At 33.7% G+C, this 19,789-nt stretch overlaps 1 protein-coding gene across 3 annotated transcripts in view; it reads right to left on the reverse strand.

The window, feature by feature from the left end:
* The window catches only part of Fer (fer (fps/fes related) tyrosine kinase), a 368,631-nt gene that overhangs the window by 226,586 nt on the left and 122,256 nt on the right, over positions 1-19,789 (reverse strand). For all 3 annotated transcript variants that reach the window (XM_013513026.1, XM_005382177.1, XM_005382178.2), the window contains one exon: positions 3,307-3,399. In XM_013513026.1, coding sequence (XP_013368480.1) covers positions 3,307-3,399 — 93 coding nt within the window. The remainder of the gene's footprint in view (positions 1-3,306; positions 3,400-19,789) is intronic.

The following is a 19,789-nucleotide window of genomic DNA, read 5'->3' on the forward strand; positions in this document are numbered from 1 at the left end:
AAAAAAAAAGGCACATGCTCAAAGCTAATATAACACATTAAATACTACCCTAATAATGTGACCAAACATTAAATATCTGACATATCAAACACAATGTATAGCTAAATCCAAATTTTTATCAGTTAATTTTTTTTCTATCAAGGTATGTGTCCCACGATAACTCTACATTTTAACCACACTGTCAGAAACATAGGTATGGCAACTAAGAATACTATTATGATTAACTCTAATTTTATTTTCTTATGTATAACATATTTTCTTTATCTAAGATAATATTGTAAAATTCCAATTTTAATATGTTCATTTGAATAAAGAAATGGCAGTTGATAATTATTGCTTTTTTAATATTTTAAATAAATATGTTTTCATGTGCAAAAGAATGAATATGGATCTCTACCTTACTCCATTAAAAATAATTCATGATGTTTCCAAATTGTAAATATAAAAGTCAAAATTATAAAACTCTCAGGAGTGAAAAAATAACCTTGAATTGGACAATAGATTTTTCAGATATGACACAAAAAGCCCAATAAAATTTTAAAAATTATTCTGCATCAAAATTAAAAACTGTTTTTGTGCCAAGGATACTCTCAAGACAGTAAAAGCACTAATCCATAGAATGGGAAAAGGCATTGGCAAACTGTATGTGTGATAAGACGCTTATTTCCAGAATACATTGAAAGAAAACTCCTTGTTATATGTTATTTCTGGATGTACCCCTCCGCCAAAGCTTCATGCACTTATAAGTGGGGCTTTTGGGAGGTAACTGGATTATGCGGGTATGGCACTCAACAACAGATTATCCACTGGTGAGTTTATAGCTAAATGTGATGTTGGGAGGAGGTGAGTCACTAGGGGCATGACCTGGAAAGGTATCATCTCCCACCCTCCTCTCCTGGTCTCTCTCTGCTTCCTGCTGCCATGCCATGAGCTCTTTCTCCTCTGTCATACCACCCCGCCTTGGAGCCAGCCAACTATATATAGACTGAAACCTCTATAAATTGTGAAAACCTTTCATCCTTACAGTTGTGGGTGTTGGGTATTGTGTCTCAGCAAGGAGAAAGTACCTATGGCACCTATAATTCAACGATTGATAAAAACAATTCAAGGCTAGACATATAGCTTAGTGCTATAGTGCTTGTCTAGCATGCACAAAGCTCTGGGGTTTAATTCCAGCACAATAAAAAACATACAAAAAATTTTAAAACATATCAAGGATGTGAACAAATATATCCACAAAGAACATATATAAGTGGCCAATAAGCACATAAAAATACACTCAACATAATTAGTCATCAGTAAAATGCAAATAAAACACACATTACTTTATATCTACTAGATTGCCCATAATTTTTTAAAAACGGAAAATAAAAAGTATTAGCTGGCAAGAATGTGAAAAAGAATATTCATATATTGCTAGTGGAGATGTAAAATGGTAGACACAGCGGACAACCCTAGTCAGTTCCTCCAAAATTTAAATATAATATTATCGTTTGACCCTGTAATTCCAGTGCTAGGTATACTACCAAAAGAACTGAAAACATGTTCATTTAAATATATGTATATGAATGTTCACAGCAACATTTTTTGTAATGGCCAAAAAGTAGAAATAACACAAAATTATATCAGCTTATGGGTGAATAAACAATATCTAGTAAATCCACACAACCAAATATTACTTAATCATCAAAAGGAACGAAGTATTGTCATACTCTACAAAAGGGATAAACCTAGAAGACAGGATGATAAATACAAGGAACTGGACAGAAAAGGCCACATGTTTTATCTATATCTACAAAATGTCTAGAATATGTAAATCCGCAGGGGTGGAAAGTAGAAAACAGTTGTCAGAAATGGAGTGAGGTGTTGGTAGGGATTAACTCTTAATAGCTATGGAATATCTGTCCAAGAAGACTGAAACTTTTTGGCATTAGACAGTACTGAGGGGCCAGGATACAGTTCAGCAGCACAGTGCCCTCCTGGGAAGTATGAGGTTGCAAGTTTGATTCCCAGTATAAAAAAAACAGTGTTGAGGTTACACATGATAGTAAATATACTAAAAACCACCAGGTATATATTTTAAAAGATGAATTTTTTTGTTAAGTATATTACAATAAAATGAGTTTAAAATGTGAATTTTATGTTATATAAAACATATCACAATAAAATAAACAACCTTAGTATGATAATGTGGCATGTTTTTAAGGACTTTTTATTAAGAAAAAATGATTTAAAGTAAATAAAATATTTTTCTTCTATTTTACCTTTACTAAATTAGAACACCCTGAAAAATATTATCTCAAAAGAAAGTTTAAAGTTTTTAAATTGTTATGCAACCTGGATTATCATGCTTACCATGAAATGTTTACATTCACATTAAGACTCAAGAGTTCAGTTACCTGAGTTCTTTGAGAGAAAAACTTCCTTTTCCAAAAAAATAGGATATTCAGTGCCTTAGAGAAATATTCCATGCTCTTGTTCATAGCACATTTTCTTTGGCCAAATTCCTGTTACCAGAATTAACTAGAATTCTATATACCACTATGACATGCCAAACTAAAATTTCAATTAATCAAACAAGTTTTAATTTTATAATCAAAATGTTCTTTAAAATATGAACACATTAAAAAACTGACACATTTTAAAACACATATGCAGTAATGCCAGTTATAAAAATGTTACATTTCACTGGAGAAGAAATTTAACATTAACACTGTTCTAAGGCTCCAAACTACATAATAATTTCCTATAATTATTTATATATAATATAAGAAGTCTAGAACATAGCAGTGACTCATCTATGGCTTTACTTTCTGCAGTTTTAGTTACATGTGGCCAGCCATAACATTATCTCACATCGTCATAAGAAGAAAATGAGTGTAGTATTTTGAAGGAGAAACAGATCATCATTTATATAGCATTTACCACAATATAGTGTTTTTATTTTATTATAATTGCTTACTGTAGCTAATTTATATATTAACTTTAAGATAGTTAAATATGTATGGTAAAAAACTATAGTATATATAAGGTTTGATGCTACCCACAGATTCTGGCACCCACTAAGGGTCTCAGATGTATACCTTGCAGATAAGCAGGATCTACTGCATTAGATTATTTCTGTCCTCACATCTCGGTTACACAAGGTTTTGCTATGTACATGTATGCACATATTCATATACATACAAAAAGTTAAAGCTTTAATTATCTGTTCGCTGAAATATATTTTATTTCAAACAGTAATCTACCTCAGACAGAAACTAGACAGTGGCCATTTCAGCAGCACATAGAGTTAATCTTACTTACTGATGAATAGCTCAGTGCAGATTTTGGAGACCTGATTATTCCAGCAATTGAATGACGAATAGACTCAAATTTGGATAGTCTGTCTTTTCTTTCCTGGAGGGATTAAGAAACAAGCCTTCAGTAATAGCATTTAGGTATTTTTGCTATCATATTTTTCAACTAAATCAAATATAAGCTTCCTGACTTCAAGGACAACATATAATCAAATATGTGTAAACTGTAGAATTTTATTTTCCTGAAATTTGGGAAAAATAAAAAAGAAAATCATAAAGGTGAGGAAAAAAACAAGAAATGCAAAGGAAATTCCAGAAAAATCAAATCTTTGAATAGCCTACAGAAAAAGAAACATAAGCTATAAAGAACTAGCACAATACAGAATATTTCAGATAATACTCTAATTATGAGAAATTTTCAAATAAAAATAAGGAAGAAGGGGATTTATATGGGACATACTTTTCATAGTGAATTGCACTTAAGCATCTAATAAGTTTCCCAAATATTCACATTACAGTGATGAAAATATGATGATCATAAAGATGACAGTCATGGGGGGGAATAATAAGGAAATAATGGCAAAACTGCCACTAAGAAAAGTCAATCCAGATCACTATTTACTTTAGGATGTGTATTTCTGAATACCATATAACATAACTGAAAGGAAAAACTTTTCCTTAAAATTTCAAATCTTCTGATCCATTTTAAAATCCTAAGAAATGGAATACGCAAGAGAGTAGAAAACAAGAGAAAAAGAACAAAACGGAGAACTAGGTGGCAAGAACAACGGGAGAGCATGTGTGGGAGTTTCTAATAGAAACACTGGTCAGTTTTCCAATAATGACCACATTTCAACTGTTAAACGGCAGCTGACAAAAGAACAAGGGATCCTGTTGTCAAGCACATGTCCACATGTCTTCCATCAGCAGTGATGCTCAATTTTACTTATGGTAAAAAAAAAAGCAGGCCATGAATAATATCTTTTGTTTCCTTTGTCTCCAATTTCTAGGCTATGTCTCTGAAGTAGTAAATACAAACCTTCTTGACCACATGAGACAGTGCAGTTTCTGAAATTCAACTTTCACCTCTCCACTTCTCTACTCCCACTTTATTAATTTTTCCCTCTATCATTTGCAATACTAATAGTTCTGAATATTCTATGAACATATGCATATTAATCACTTAGCAAGCTTAGGACACTTCTAACAGAATAGATGATTCTAATTTCTTTTCCATCTTCACATTACTAACTTGATTATAAAGCCATGTAAATGACTATCTCTACATCAACTTTATTGTGTATAAAATAAAAATACAAACCATCCTCAAAGAGCTACTACAAATAATTACTACAAATGATTAAAAATTAACACCTTAAAAGCAGATATATATTTAAAAATGGATTTTTTAGAAAATAAACCTTTACTGTGGTACACATAATCATCCTGTTAGCAATGTGAGTCCTCACTCTACACCCACAGTGCAAATTATAATTCCAGTTCTAAAAAACCACCATAACTGAGGCACAAGAAAGGCTACAGAAAGACAACCATTAAGCACACAAGGACAAATGGGACCGTTCTTAAGCGTCCATCTTCCTCAATGTAGATGGGGTTTTTGTTTTTCTATGTTTGTTTTTGTTTGCTTTTTAAAAATCTTTTTCAGGTGCTTCAGAAGTCTTCTGGAATTTAAAAAAACTGTTAAAAATACAGCAAAGTTATAAAAAAAGTAGAGAGTATGACATATATAATTATTCTGTAATTAATTTCTAAAAAATGTATTACAATATTGTGAAGCACACATATTGAAAAGCACATATACCTTTTTTCTTAAAGGAGAAATTTCTCCCCCGGCAGTGTGTGGGTGTAGAAGTAGCCCCTTGTTGCTACAAGAGCTCACAGAAAGATGACATGGAAGTGCTAATCTCGCCCATCTGGCAATGAAGACTTCACAGGAAAGAAGTGTGAATTTAGCTCAGTCAATATTAAAATACTAGTGGGAACATTGTTCCAGTGTGAGAGTACAAGGAAAACATATCTGGGAGATTATATAAAAAAAAAGAGAAAAATCAGGGAACAGTTTTAAGTATTAAAAACCATTTCATTTGAATATGAGGATTGGGGATGTAGCTCAGTGTTAAAAGCACTTTGCCTAGAATGCGTGAGGGTCTGCGTTAATGCCCAACACCACACACGCGTGCACACACGCACCCACACACACGCACACACACCCTTCATTTATATATGAAACAGTTATACACAGTGAGATGGTAAAAACAACTCTCTCAAAATTATACCTTGGGTATCACATTCTAGAAAAGGTAAGAGAATCCTTCCCCGCTCCCAAAGCCTTTACCCTTCCCTTAACGGAGTAATGCTAGAATTACCTAATGGATTAGGATAATTTAATGGATAATCCCATATATGGGATTAAAGAAGACTTCAAAAAAATCTCTCAACTTACATTAAATTCATAATATATTGTGCTTAAAAGAAAATAAATAATGAAAATATCCTTTCTTTTAAAATAGCCTGATCTTTAAAATATTATCAGAAATAATAAGACCTTGAGTTTCACACAGGGACAATCAAACTGCAAATAGAGTTCATAAAACTTTGTAATCAATGTCAGCTCACTTAATGCCTAGATTTCTGCAAGTGAAACACGAAATTCATTTGCCAAAGCTCCTATCCATATAATATTAAATACCAGATTTAAATTATAGCCTACCTAATAATACATAGACTATTAACAGGTTGATTTTTACATGGAAGAATTAGATGACTACTTTAAAAATTAAAATTAAATGCTTCCCTTCGTTGATGATGGCCCAGTGCTTAACTAAGCCTGTTGCTGCACAAGGGCTAGTTATGATATACTCATTCTCACTTAGCTCCAGGAAAGACAAAATAACAGGTTTCTCTAGATAAAGGGAGACACACAGAGACCAGCTCTTGCAAAAGAATGGCTCCTCACAGCACACACAGTTGGCACCAGTGAAGGAAGGCAGGGAGAGGGAATGCCACAGAAAAACACCTGATGTGATGACATAATATTCTGAAGAGATGCAAAAAGTGGCGTAATATCTCTCATTTAAGAATAGTTTTTTTATTATTTTTAAATTAAATATATAAAATATGGTTTCTCTGATATTACATATATAAATCAGTCTCTCTGATATTGTTATGTCCCTGATAATAATAATAATGTCATAATAACATAGTATCAGTCAGACTGTTCCATAATAACTATACATTAACCTATTATCAATATTATAAAAAAGCTAAATTACTTAAAGCAAAATCATACCTATCACATTTTTTGAAATTAACTTTTCATTAGAATTTACAAATGACAGTATACCAAGTTACCTCCACCCTGGCCCACTGTAGCACAGGCAAAGACATAAAAGGCAAAAAATGAGGTTTTGCTGATTGAGGTGATTTCAACAAAGAGCTCTACCATATGACTAGCTCTGACAATAAGTGAAAACAACTTTAACTACATGGATAAAACAATTCTCAAAGCAAGGCTCTTAAAGGAGGGCTTTAAGGTAGAAAGAGTGAGGTTCGTTATATCAGAAGGAACAAAGAGTATGAATCTGAGCAAATCACCTGTCAGTTTCCACTCCAATAAATAGGAAGGAGTGTTTCAAGTCTTCATTTTAAAAAACCTATGACTATTACCCAACTCCCCATAACTGCAAGGCACAGATTATTGATGAAAGCCCCACAGAAGAATTCCTACTAGGCCAGCAACCACAATCTCCTCCCCTAAAGCACCGGTCCCCTTTCACCTGAGGTGCTCACAGAACATAAAACAAGGAGAAGAACAAACTATCACAAAAGGTGCCACCAGGACACTTTTTTGTTAATAACAAGTCATTAAAACAATAACCAAATATTATTTCCCAAAGACTTCTTTAATAAATCCAATCTGGTAACATTCTTACAACAATGAAAGTGATTATTTAGCTCTATAGGAACCATCAGATACTCAAATCTGAAGGCAATAAGAATCAAAGAGAAAAGGCTGGGCACAGTGGCACACACCTATAGTCTCAGCACTCAGGATGCTCACATGGGAGGATTGCTGCAAGTTCAAAGCCAGCCTGAACTACACAGTAAGACCCTATCTCACCTCAGAGGGTGGGGGATCACGCAGAAGGACATTCATACTTAAGACCTCCCAGGCGTGGTGCAAAATACCTTAAGAACTTATGCAAAGCAGCCATGAAACTCAAAGGGAAATTACAACCCCAGAAAAAGTCATCTCCTGTAAAAAACCTCTACACTCTAGATGACTCCATAATGTAAATGAAATACTGTAAATACCAGTTTGTCCTTCATAAAAGGAATGAATTTATAAATAAACAAGTAACACAGTCTTTCGCAGATGTTGATTTTCTGGGGAGAATGAAAAATACATGGTTTCTATCTGCATCAAGAAATGGAACTTAAGTATTAAAACAGTTTCGAGATGATTTATTGTAGCAATTTGGTTCCAACTACAGGCAAATCATTTTAGATGTATTCACTGCCTAGTAACCTAGTTTGTCATGCTGGCTTTCTTCTTTGATGCTTGCATATTGTGAATATTCATTAAAAGAAAGACAGTCCTCTTGGCATCTTCATACATATGAGGAAATTTTGAATGATTACAAGACACTTTTAAAATAACAATGCTAAGGAAATCTATAGCCTAACAGAACAGGGGAGTGAGGTCTAGGTGGTAAAATGTCATACACCTTCTTCTTACATTCTTAAGTCTGTTTCTTCAAAACCATTAGGTCTGTAGTTGACACATCCCACACAGGAGGCTATAATCAGTCCCCTCTGAGTCAACATCCAGACACTACTCATGCTCTGTGATGTTTTTCCCAAATGTATGACCAAAATGCTTAAAGGTAATTATTTTTATGACTATTTTTGGAGTAGTTTTAAATTCATGGCAAAATTGGGCGGAAGAAACAAAGATTCCTATATATCTTCTGCCCCTGCACAGACCATCTCCCTTATTATCAACAGTCCCTCTCCCAAAAAAAGCAACCCCCACCGGGGTGGTATGTTTGTTATAGCAACTGGTGAACCTGCATCCATGCAACGTTACACTCGGAGTCCACAATTTGCATTAGGGTTTACTCTTGGTGCTGCACAGTCTATGATTTGTACAAATGTGTCATGGCGTGTAGCTACCTATACTATCATACGAAGGAGTTTCACTGGCCAAAAGTCCTCTGCACTCTTCTTATTCATCCCTCCTTCACACAAAGTAATCTTTTTATAATTTATCCAGAAATGCAGGATACACACCAACAACTTTCCCAATGAACAACTAACTCAAGAGTTAAAGTGGTGATAATTTCCTCAGTAAAGAGCTATGATTTTTGAAACTTTATTACTATTATAAATTAACAAGATTCAGCTTAACTGAAATTCTGCTTTTAAAACAAAGAATATAATAATATTTATCGGGCTGGGGATACAGCTCAGTGACACAAGTGCCTGCCTAGCAAATGAAACGTCCTGAGTTCAATTGCTGGTACAAAAAAAAAAAAAAAGAAATAATATTTATCTACTTTTCCTTAAATTAATAATGAAACAGGGACACACTATACTGCTTCTAGTTCACATGCCTAAGAACACATCTTTCAGTCCTAATACCAACTCTCTAGCCTTTGGAGGGTCACTATCCCCCACTCTGTAAAGAAACAGAATTCCTTACAGAGAATCAGATTGGGAAGAGCTCTTAAATTCTTTTGTAAGTGAAAGCTGAGTCCTCAGTTCTCCTGCCTAAAAGCACTTCAACTGGAGGGGAGGGGCACTCGTATGTATATACCCTACACCTTTTTGATGTGGGGAGGATTTCATTTGCAGTATCTCTCTCAACCTTCTTCCTCTGACCTCCTGCTTCACTCTAGGAAAACACTTGAATAAGAGCTGGTGGGTAGATGTCACCTCTTTCTGCAGGCTGGGTTCTTCTAGGCACTAATTTGTCACGCCAACCTACACATTATCATTACAAGCACGTTAAAAATGTATTGGTATTCATCTGCTCATATAGCTACAGCAGGCAGGAAAGTAGTCTGGGATCTCTTTTTGCCTATGAAATGCTTGTCAAATTCTGAACTTTAACATCTATGGGTTTCTTTCTTTGACTCTAGTAAGCTTGTTAAAAACTATTATTTGTGTCTTATTGCCTTATTTTGTTTCTTACATAAGAATAGTGTCTTGTGATTTTCCATATCTAAAATGAATGCAGAAATCATGTGTATTTTATTAAGACAAGTAATTACCAATCATTTTATTTAATGTTATTTATAAGCCAACAAAATAACGAAGATCTATTATAAAGGTCTTCACTACTTCAAAAATAAAGGGCAGTAACTTGCAATTTAACAAAAGAATAGAAATCAGGCACGCTGGTACACAACTGCAATCCTAGCACTCAGGAAGCTGAAGCAGGAGAATTAGCGGCTAGCACTGGCTATACAAAGAGTTTAATGAACCACATAGCAAGATGAACCACATAGCAAGATCCTGTCTTGAAATGGAGGGAAAGACAAAGAGGGAGAGAGGAAGAGAAGGAGAAAGAAAAAAGGAAGGAATGAAGAAAGAAAGACAATTTTAAATAATGGAATGTGGTAGTTATAACACTGCACAATTGTTTTATAATTTTTGAACATAATGTTAATTATAACATCAGTTCCCATCTTGAAAATACATGCAAGTAGGCAGGGCATGGTGGCACACGCCTGTAATCCCAGACTCGGGAGGCTGAGGCAGGAGGATAATTGCAAATTCAAGACCAGCCTGGGCTACAAAGTGAGCTCAAGGCCAGCCTGAACTGCACAGCAAGACCCTGTCTCAAAAAGACAAAAAAAAAAACTATAATTTGTCAATGCATGATAAACTGCGAAGACTAAAAAACAGTATCTCTAACTAGTAAGAAGCCAAGAGAATAGAGGTAAAGTAGTAGTTTTTTTAATCTGCAGGATAACAGTGTCAATAATGGGCAAAAGTATTATTCATTCCAATTGCACAATTTTTTTATATTATTTTGTATTATTTACAACTGGAAATCTTATATATTTATCCCTTATTTCAAGTAAAATTCTGATTTTTTATTGGTATTACTGAAATTGTAGCATATCTGTATAACTATAAAACTGGCTGATACATGAATTTACCAATAGAAAACAATACTTCAATAAAAGATAATCTTAATAATTCTCCAAAAATTTCATTGAAATTATATTTTCTAAGTGTCTACTAAGATAGAATGGTCCAGAACTATTATATAAAGTAATCTTCTTTATATCATGACAAAGTGTTCTAATTGGGTATTTACAATTTAACCTATATAGATATTGTCCTTTTATTAATGTAAAATTATTTTTTGAAGTCCTTTTATTTGAATTACAAAAATACAATAATACAGGAAAAAATTTTAAAGAGCAATCAAGATAAATAAATTGGATTCTGACTAGTACATTTTACAAATTCTCATTATTTTAAAACTTTTCCATAAACATGAACAACTTAAAAATGTTAAAAACTGTATCATCCGTGAAGTCTTAGCAAGGCAATTCATTCAACAGAAGTATGTAAGCATGCTTTATCATATGACTGGTAAACATTCTGGAAAAATTAAGTTTTAATAACCTACATTTTTAAGAACCACTCTCAGATCTCCTGGGAATAACTTAAATCTTGGGACCTATCTAGTCAAAATATCTCTCAATATTAAAGTATTGACAATTATTAATTGTCAATTACCTTGACAATTTAGATGTGAAAAAATATCAAGAACTCATTATTTTGAAATTCATGTTGAAGAGCTCTGAAGAAATGAAGCAAAATTTAACTCATACAAATTTAATACTGATCATTCAACTTTATTATTGATCACACCGTGCAAAGCCCTGAGTTTAATTCCCAGTACCAAAAAAAAAAAATCATACTGCCTAAGAAAATAAACAATGTGTTTTCTTAACCAGTTTTCCCTTTAAATAAATAATGTTTACATAAAACAGGACAGAAAAATATGCACAATACACAGATTAAAACTCATCTGGTGGGGCTGGGAATATAGCTCAGTGGCACAAGCACCTGTCTAGCAAGCGCAAGGTCCTGAGTTCGATTCCCATACCAAAAAACAAAAAAACACAAAAAAAGACTCACCTGGCTATTTTCCATGAGAACCACCATAGTTTTGTACTGATTTCTACCATCAATAACTACATCCTAGTTTATTAAAAGCTTTTGGTAGATTAATGCAAAAATATGGTATCAGTAGAAATACAACATGTAGTTATTATGAGGCAAACTTAAGTAAGGAACCTGTACAGGATGGCTATTTATGATTAGCAACATGGGGTCAAGTATAGTTATTATACTTAACAAATAATTTAAACATTTTACTTACAATTTAAACAATATTTTCCCTTTTTTCCTACTAAGGAAAAATTAAGTATACCAATCAAGTGTATAAATCTTCTCAAATATAAAAAATTACATGAGTCATCTAAAGAAGGCAAGGGATATTCTAATATAGAATTAGCTCTAACAGAAAATGCTGAGTGTACCAATTTACTTTTCTGGGGATAATAACAGTACTGTCTTTTAGGACAAATAATACTGCCTAATAAGAGCTTAAGGGTCAAATCTGGTGGTAAAGGATGAAGCAAAGTTCCTGGCACTTAGTAATTAGTAAATCCTTTCTAAATACTAGCAATTACTGCTGCTGCCATATTAAATATACAGGACAGTTCCAAAAGTGTGCACTATAATATGCAAAAATATTCTACTTGGACATTTCTACAGGCAGCATTAGAAATACAATGAATGTAATCCCTATGTACTACAAACATATACTAATAAAAAGTTAAGAAAATAAAAATATGGTTATAATATTTCAGGGCTGGAAAAATACTATAAAATGCTTTTGTTTCAAAAGATGCTCTGATACGTTGTTTATAATCTAACTCTGAGTTAGAATCAAACTCAGGACCAGAACTCTGGTTCTGAACAAGTGTCTATATTATGAGCCCAGAAAGTCCTATGTATTTTATCATTGGAGCAAAATAAGTACTTATTGACCAAACTTTAAACAAAAATCTTTCATGAGTGGTCTGGGAAAGAGAACTCACAATATAGTTAGAACCTTGAAAAAAAAATGTCTAAGGCAGGAAAAATAGCAGAATGATTAAAACCAAAAATTTAATTTCAGTTGCTTGGCACACAGCCTTTTCCAAAACAGTATTTCCAAGGCTTACAGAGCAAATGCTCCAAAAACACTTGAAAGAAAGAAAAGAACCAGTTGCTTTTATAGTTAAAGATTTCACTCAAGTTTAAAGAACTTTCATTAATTAAAGAATATGTACAGTGGCATATGCTTGTGATTCCAGTTACTACTTGTGAGGCTGAAAAGAGGACTACAAGTTCAAGGCCAGTCTGAACAATTCACCAAGGCTCTTTTCTCAAAAATAATGAAATGTCTAACCGACTGAGTAACTTCGTTGAAGATAACAGTATGCAATATAGCAACCATTGTAAATTCCTATCATTTTGTCTTGAGGTCCTGTATCACTGTTGTTTTTGTGTTGTTTTGGTTTTGTCTTCACTGTTATTTTGTTAGCTAATTTTAAAAAATAAAAAAAATTTTAAAAGGTTGGCACTGTAGTTCAGTAGCAGAGTATACCTTGGTTGGATCCCCAGATTTGGAGGGAGGGCACAAACTAAAAAGGTTTGTATGGAGTTTCTTCTACAGATAGATCCATCAAGAACCTGAATATGACCTTATTTGGAAAAAGGAGTTTAGCAGATATAAAACTAAAGATCTCAAAGTATAAGCATTCAACATTATAAATGGGTCCTAAATCAAGTAATTAGTGTCCTCAGAATATGACTTAGAAATATGAGAAAGAAAAACAGACAAGAAAGTGCTATGAAGGAGAAAGAGATTGCAGAGCTGTGTCTCCAAGTCAAGGAATGCCAACGATTGCCAGAAGCCAGGAGAAATACATGAAGCAACTCATATTGAGAGCCTCCAGAAATAATCAATCCTGCCAACACCTGGATTTTAGACTGACTTCTATAATTCTGCAAGAAGAAATTTGTGTTTCTTTAAGCTACTAACTTTGTGGTAATTTTCTATCATAGTCCTTGAAAATTAAATCAGAGCTCACAAAGAATAACTCCACATCTTCCGTGTACAGCAATCATTAGCTACTTTAAATATACCCCAAAATATGATCCTTAGAAGAAATTTATTAATCATAACTAGTCAAAATTTCATTATTTTAATAAATTCTATACAATAAAAGTAAAGTGTATATATGTGCAATTTTTATTTTTCATTTCCCATCCAGGTTTTAGAATCTTGTTTCTAACTACAGAATACTTTGCCCCAAAATCTACAGTCACAAGTGGATCCGCAGGCCCAAAGACACTTTTCTCAGCAGAAGCCTTGATAATTTGAGGAAGATATACAGCAGTATATTCAACTGAGCAGGAACAGGGTCACTGGATTTTCTTCCTCTGTCTTAAACTACAATGAAGTAGCTGGAAAACCAGCTTTTTGTTCATTTGCTTTGCTAGCATCGATTTTCATAATAATTAACATATGTGGTATGAAGTTTCCACTCCTATTTTAGAGTCTGAAATACTGTCCCCAAGATATGGTATCAGCAAAGAAATAAGAAATTTAAAAGACAATCGAGAACTGGGGATGTGGCCACTGGTACAGCAGTTTTCTAGCATCTACAAGGCCCAAGGTTTGATTATAAACACCACAAAATTAACTAATTAATTAAAGGCAACTGTCTTAGTTACTTTCCTCATTGCTGAGACAAAATACCCAACACCCAAAGTTAAGGGGGGAAAGATTTATTTAGCTCACAGTGTGTGGATGTTTCAGTCCATAACTAGCTAGCTCCAAGGCAAGGTGGCATCGCAGAGCATAAACAGTTCATGGGGGCAGAAGGTAGCAAAGCAACAAGGGAGCAAGCCACAGCTCTTTCTATCCCTTATATTTTATCCAGGCTACTTAGGGTGAGTAGCACTCACACCCTTAATCCTAGTGCCCTTGACCCTAGTATTGTACCATGAATCAATTCTAGTATCACACATTCTAAACCTAGTCACTTCTGAAAAACCTACATCTACGACTGCATGAGGCTTTCAGGGGACATCTAGACATAAGCCATAACAGAACCAACTCCCAAGCCAAAAATAATTTGGTCAATTTGGTCAATATATGTCCATATAAGTATGTATTACTGAAAAGATTAACATGGAAAATAAGTAAAATTTACCATAACACAATTTTTTTTTTTGGTATCAGGAATCAAACTCACGACCTTGTGCTTGCCAGGCAGGTGCTATGCCGCTGAGCTACATCCCTGGCCCCACACCACAATTTTCATACTATAACTTTTTTTAAGCACTCATATAATGAAAGTTCTTTACATAGAATCAGTGGCAGAAGAACCTACTATGTTAAAGATTCTCTACTTCCATTTTTCTACATCACAGAGGAGAAAATGGAGGTGAAATGACTTGCCTCAAAACACACAGGACAAATCTAACTTCTCACTTACTCCCCTTCACTTACTTACTTACCATTAGATCCAGAAAATCAACCAAATGCTGCTGTGCATCAGTCAATCTCAAAAACTTAGAGAGTAGGAAAGGGGGACTAATGTGTTATAATTTTTATACTTGAAACAATTATTACATTCAATTTCATAACATTCTGTACAAAAATATGGTTAACTTACACCTAAAAATATTACACTATTTTGAATTCAAGAGTGTGACATAAACAAAAATAGACCAGTGAATTTAATGAAGCATAATCATAAGATCAGATGATGCTGCTAATATGAAGACAGACAGAAACACATACACATGACAATTTTTTGCCTGAAAGGGTAAAAGGGCAGATTAGACATGACTGAAAACTGTAAAATACTAATGACATATAGAATGATAAGGTGATCACAATTTTTTCATTAAAAATAAAATACTAAGATAGGAAAAAGGCCTTTGAACATAGACATCCAAAAGCTCAGTTCATTCAGTAGCTTATAAATTCATTAAATACCAAAGTAACTTGGTGAAATGTCAAATAATTTTAAGTACTGTCAAATGAATAAAACTGACAGTAACATTGCTACTGCAAAGCTTTTCACCTTTCAGTGACTAGAGATTCATTTTAAGAACACCCATAACAATGGAACATAATGAAATGTGTTCTCTTCAAATTCTTATTCCTTAAACTTTTCTAGGTAACATATATGTATTATATGAATTTCATGAGAAAAATTAAAAAATTTCAACCTTTGGCATAAATAGGTTAAGGGTTATATCAGAGGGCAACCCTAATATATCACTTGAGATCTCTGTTGCAAAAAGAATACTTGATCTGCTTAGAAAATGGCAATAGCCAGGTGCAGGGGTGCACAGATGAAGTCCCAGCATTTGGCAGGCTGAGGTAGAACAACTGCCTTGAGTTCAAGCCTTGCCTGGGCTATGTAGTAAGTTCAAGGCCTGCCTGAACTACATACTGAGACCCTGGTTCAAAAAAGAACAGGGAAGGGAAGGGGAGAGACTATAACACTGAGCACGTGTCAGCACTTGCTATGTACCAACCACCATTACCTGGTACATTCATTGTTTTGTATGTTTCATCCCTCAGCACTACACTGGGTCCTAATAATGTCCTTAATTGACAGATTAGAAACACGTTTACAGTGAATAAATAACCTTCCCAAGGACAAGAATAACAACTTCTTATGTGGAATATAACTACTTAAAATCAAATCTATAATTTATTTTTATCAGATTTTAGGGGTACCTTTTAGATACACGTAATGATCACATTCACTATAGAGAATTTGTACATGTACATGATATAACTAAATTGTACTCATAAGATTCCTCACTTGGGTATACATTTTAAAACATTGTCCTAATAAGACAAACTACATTCTTGTCTTCTCAAATAGCTCACACTGTTTGACAGTTAATGACTCACCGTTATAAAACTCTCCTTTGCAATTTCTTCTATTTCTATGTGCCATTCCTCCTCCTATATTATAAAGTACTCATGGAATGATTTTTTAATCACTTATCCCTCTTCACTCTACTCCTCCTCCTCTCTGAGAGAGAGCTCAGCATTCAAAAGTCTTTATTTCTTAATGGCTGGCCATTTTTGGTAACCTCACTTTTAGACCACCACCACCCTCTAAAAAAATCTTCTTTGAAAGACCAATCCCATATGATACTCTGGTACTTTATTTCTGTTTACTCTCATATGAAGTAAACACCAACTATGCTTTGGGTGAAATTAAGCAATAGCTAAACCCATTAACCAAGGACTTCAAGAATTCTTGTAAATTATATCTTAGATAATATCTGCGTTCCATTTGGCAGCATCTGTTGATGATGGGAACTCACCTGCAAGACATACCACCATCTACAGTATGTATGCTCTGTTCTGTCACCTCTGACAGTGGATTAATCTATTACTGTATGCTCTTATTCAAGATTTGTATCATAATTTTGGGTGCTTTTTAATTTTTTTTTTTTTTTGAGAAGAGCTGTAAGACACCCAATCTTTTCTAGGTACCTCAAACAAAATAGACTATTTTCACTAAATAAGTGTAGTAAATACCTTTATGACAGTAGGAATGTAGCAATACCTTAGTTGCTGTGACTAAGTAAAAATGCTGAAATTTTTTGTGCCCTTCCTCTTTCCCCTGGGCTCTTTGGGACACTAAAATCTGTATTTTGGAATGAATTTGCATTACTATACAGTATATTCAGTAATCTCACATGTCTTTATATGTTTGCTAATCTAAATGAAGTTAATATAAAATATCTTTAAATCCATAGGCAAGGATAATAAAAAATAAACTATAAAGATTCCAGTTATTTTTTGGCTAAAAGATCAGAATCCTAAGTCTGTACCTATTATCTATCGTTTGGTTTATTTTGTAACTTTGACCATACTTTCTACTGCTTCTCACTCTCTTTTACAAACTTGTTTAGAAAAAGAGCAAAAAGAATATACATTTAAGGTTGATGCTATATGGCTAGAATATTTTTTTAAAAAATTAATTAGAAAGGAGGAGCCAGGAGTGGTGGCACACACCTATAACCCCAACACTCAGAAGGCTGAGGCAGGAGGATCATTTTGAATTTGAGGTCAGCCTGGGATACAAAGTGAGCTCAAGGCCAGCCTGAACTGCAATAGTGAGACCCTGTCTCAAAAAGAAAAATAAATAAAATAAAATAAAATAAATGAGTACCTTAAGCAATAAATAGCCTTAAATGTACAATTAGAAGGGACCTGAAGAAACATTAACGTGTTTCTTCTGAAAAGGCCTTAAAATCTGTTCCATAATTTTAATCTACTTCTTCTTATAAATAAGTTTAACCCATATAATAAATCAGGAACTCAACAATTTAATGATTTCATAAATGCTATTATTGTACTACCAAACACTGCACTCTACATACAACTTTAAAATATTTTGTGTGATAGCTGTCATTCAGTAGAGGCTGTGAAATCCTCCTAAGAATTCAACCAAAAACCAGGCAGCTGGGTGGAGGAAGACTACCATGCCTTCAAATATAAAGCAAGATAGTAAAGCCAGATTTTTAAATGCTAACATCACCATAATGTCTAAACTCACACTAAAACTCTTCTACCTTAATGAACTTAGGGAGATTACAAGAGCCTATGTTGGGGTATAAGCACTTTCTGAAACACAAAGACCAACGAGAACAGCATTACTGCACTGCATCGCATTTTTCTATTTTCACAAACATATTATTTGGGGGGTCAGATTACTTTCAGCTATACGTGGCAAAAACAAACCTAAATTAACTCACCCAATTAAGTTATCTTTCTAATGAAGCATGAAATTTGTAAAATAAGCAGACCAGAGGTGGTTCCAGTTACTTAAGAGGTGTAAGAAGAGCCTAAAATCTTCCTTCCACATTTAAACAAAAATTCTCTAAATTTGCTTACTGGCTACCATCCCTCAGTTGATATCACTTTTAGATCAATGAATATATAAAATAAGATTCTGTATGGGTCTTCATGCTGAAGTGGATACAAGTATCCCTAATGGTTAAGGACAGAGAAAGAGATCATGAAACAGCATATCTTTCAATGAGCAAAGAGACACGGACAGAGGCTTGAAAGATTTCACCAGTAAGAATGTATTACAACCAAACTCCCCAAGTTTTAAAAGCCAATGTATTTTCACATAAAGGTGAAGTAATAACAAGGAAGGAGTAAGAACCACTTACAGGAGAAGAAATAATCTTCTCTTGAGAAGGAAAGTTGCTTACCAGAATGAGATTTCAGAGATCACAATAAAAAAAAAAAATCTTGAAAAGGGCAATAAATGAGGAATAAATGAAGAAAATAAAAGCCCAGTGAAGAGTGATCTGCCACATTAACACAGCATTAATATGACATCCTTATAGAAAGAGAAAGCATATGGCCAACAACAGCAGCATCGGGCAGGCCAGGGATGTTGTCTCAAAAGAGGAAAAGAAGGCCTAAACTGGCTCTATTTCCAAGGGAATCCAAGTTTGTGATAAAAGACACAATTCCTGCCTAAAAGTAGCTCTCATAAATCAGTGTGCATTTTATGGTGATAAGGTTTGACTGGAAACATCACAAAAATAATATCAAAGAGTAAAAGCCAAAGTCAGACCATCTCTATGAAAAAAGGATAGTAACTCGATGAGAATATAAATCCTTCCTCTCCTTAGCTCAGGAGCAGAGCCACCACAAAACTGCTATGAATGGTGTGTCTGAACATGTGTGTCTCAGAGTGAAAGCTGTATCATGTGACTGAGTAAACTGATGATGAATGTTTAATGTACCTGAAGATTTATTCTAAGCCCAAAATCCACTTAGATACACATCAGACACTAATAAAAGACAAATCATCGTGGTTATAGATGAAAGTTCACAGGTATGAGAGTTCAGTAAGTATTCACTCCTTAAATTGTTTCAAAATTTTAAGTCAGTGTGCATTTCTTTATTTAATGTCTTCCTAAGAATGGTGGTTGATAGGCATGAATGCAAAAACCCTTATCCTGTTTTCTTTAATCAAAATTTACATCAGTAAAATAATAAAATTTAAAATCTTTTCTACTTTTTCTAAACATATACAATAGAATTCATACAAAAGAATGAAAACTTGAAGATGAAGAATAATTTCAGGAAATAAAAACAAAATTATCTTGAAAAATGATGCATACAAAGAACAAAATTATAAATAAAAAATATCAAAGTAGGATTATAAAAATATAAAAATAAAGAGTAGAAAGGAAGCATTTTAAAAGCTAAATATTTAACTGGGTAACATTAAACCAGGAATTATATGTATTACTTCTCTTTAAAAGTAGGGAAAAGCTAGGCATGGTAGCACACACCCATAATTTCAGCACTTAGGAGG

Source organism: Chinchilla lanigera, unplaced genomic scaffold, assembly GCF_000276665.1.
Source record: "Chinchilla lanigera isolate Chin_1 unplaced genomic scaffold, ChiLan1.0 scaffold00017, whole genome shotgun sequence".
Taxonomy (NCBI): Eukaryota; Metazoa; Chordata; class Mammalia; order Rodentia; family Chinchillidae; genus Chinchilla; species Chinchilla lanigera.